Source organism: Capsicum annuum, chromosome 6 (assembly GCF_002878395.1).
Source record: "Capsicum annuum cultivar UCD-10X-F1 chromosome 6, UCD10Xv1.1, whole genome shotgun sequence".
Lineage (NCBI taxonomy): Eukaryota > Viridiplantae > Streptophyta > Magnoliopsida > Solanales > Solanaceae > Capsicum > Capsicum annuum.
In genome coordinates, this window is record NC_061116.1 from 1,469,332 (window position 1) to 1,470,681 (window position 1,350).

At 37.4% G+C, this 1,350-nt stretch overlaps 2 protein-coding genes across 2 annotated transcripts in view; both read left to right on the forward strand.

The window, feature by feature from the left end:
• The window catches only part of LOC107852308 (putative late blight resistance protein homolog R1A-3), a gene marked incomplete at its 5' end in the record, with an annotated part of 58,362 nt that extends 57,174 nt beyond the window's left edge, over positions 1–1,188 (forward strand). The window contains 4 exon segments of the mRNA XM_047413404.1: positions 1–151; positions 238–416; positions 564–714; positions 794–1,188.
• Positions 855–1,350, forward strand: part of LOC107874543 (putative late blight resistance protein homolog R1C-3) — a 2,747-nt gene continuing 2,251 nt past the window's right edge. The window contains exon 1 of the mRNA XM_047413362.1: positions 855–972. Within this exon, the coding sequence (XP_047269318.1) occupies positions 855–972 (118 nt within the window). The remainder of the gene's footprint in view (positions 973–1,350) is intronic.

Here is a 1,350-nt window from a genome sequence, read left to right on the forward strand (position 1 = left end):
CCTGAGCTCCTTGTTGGCGTGCTGCTGCTATGCCAAGCACTGCAAGTTTGCCACTACTGAACACCAGCGACGTCAATGGGCAATCTCTCTTTGAAACATACATGGGATTGTTGACTTTGATATGATGAGCAAGAAGGAAGTCAAACAAAAGGTAATCGGCAAACTCTATACCACATGCAAGTTATGCTATATCTCAGTTTTCGTATATCTTTCAAGAAATACCATAATCACAAACAGTGAGAAATCTCTGCAGATAATAAAGTTACCAAGAAAGTCCAATGCAATAGGGAGAGCAAAGAGCTTGAATTGTGTTGCAGGTTTGTGGAATTTAAGTCTCCAAGAATCAGCCACCAATAAGCATTTGGTGTTATGGGGCTGCTGTTTCTAATGATCAAGATGTTCAAATTGGTTCAACAGTAAGTGTTGTTCCTAAAGAAGTTTTAGAAAAAATTGGTGCATATTTGCCTCCTGTTTCTTAGAAAAAGAAGTTTAATTTTAGTACCATTAGGTAAATAGCTATAACCTCCTTCGTTGATAGATTCTTATTTGAATATCTTATACAGGCTCAACATGGCTATCGGCCTCCTTCACTGATGAGCACGCTTCTCCTGTTCCGTCGTCAAGAATCCTCAAGGCCTCCATTGTTTATTCTCACAATTTGATGCCAAAGTTGAAGCCACAAGGCCATTATTAGAAGTATTGAATCTTTCCGGGGTAATGGAGGTTCTAGGTTAAATCGTCCTAGTTAATTTTTTTCCGATTTTGGCTTCTAACCGTGTCTTCTTTTCTGCAGATGGCACCTTTAAGTCTATTACCGAAGAGAAGTCTGTTATCTAGCTGCAACTCAATTAGAAATGAAGAAATTTTTACTCAGATACACATCATGGAAACTATCAGGGATTGCATCACAAAGTCTAATGCAGGATGATTCTGATGGAGATGAAGAATCTATCGCTCGGAGTTACTCAAGTGGTTAGAGTAGTGCAGATATATAACCCTAGCATATGCTTAAATCATCCAAGAGGAATCCGATATCCGTTTTATGTCAAATAATACGTGGAGGAACTCTCGATAACCAATAAAAGCAATTACGTGCATGAGTGAACATTTGAAAGGATAATTTTCGTTTGGAATTTTGAACATTAATAGACATTTTTAGCAGAATAGTGATACCGATACATTGGTTCATGCTTTTGCTTTTGTTACAGTAGTTCAGAAGCATAGCGCAACATCAAGTTAAAATGATAGTAATTGAGTTCATAATCACATGCGAAAAGTTATTTAGTCGACATCTTAATACATATAAAGTATCTGGAGAAAAGCTACTAGATTCAGGTGAAGCCATAGATT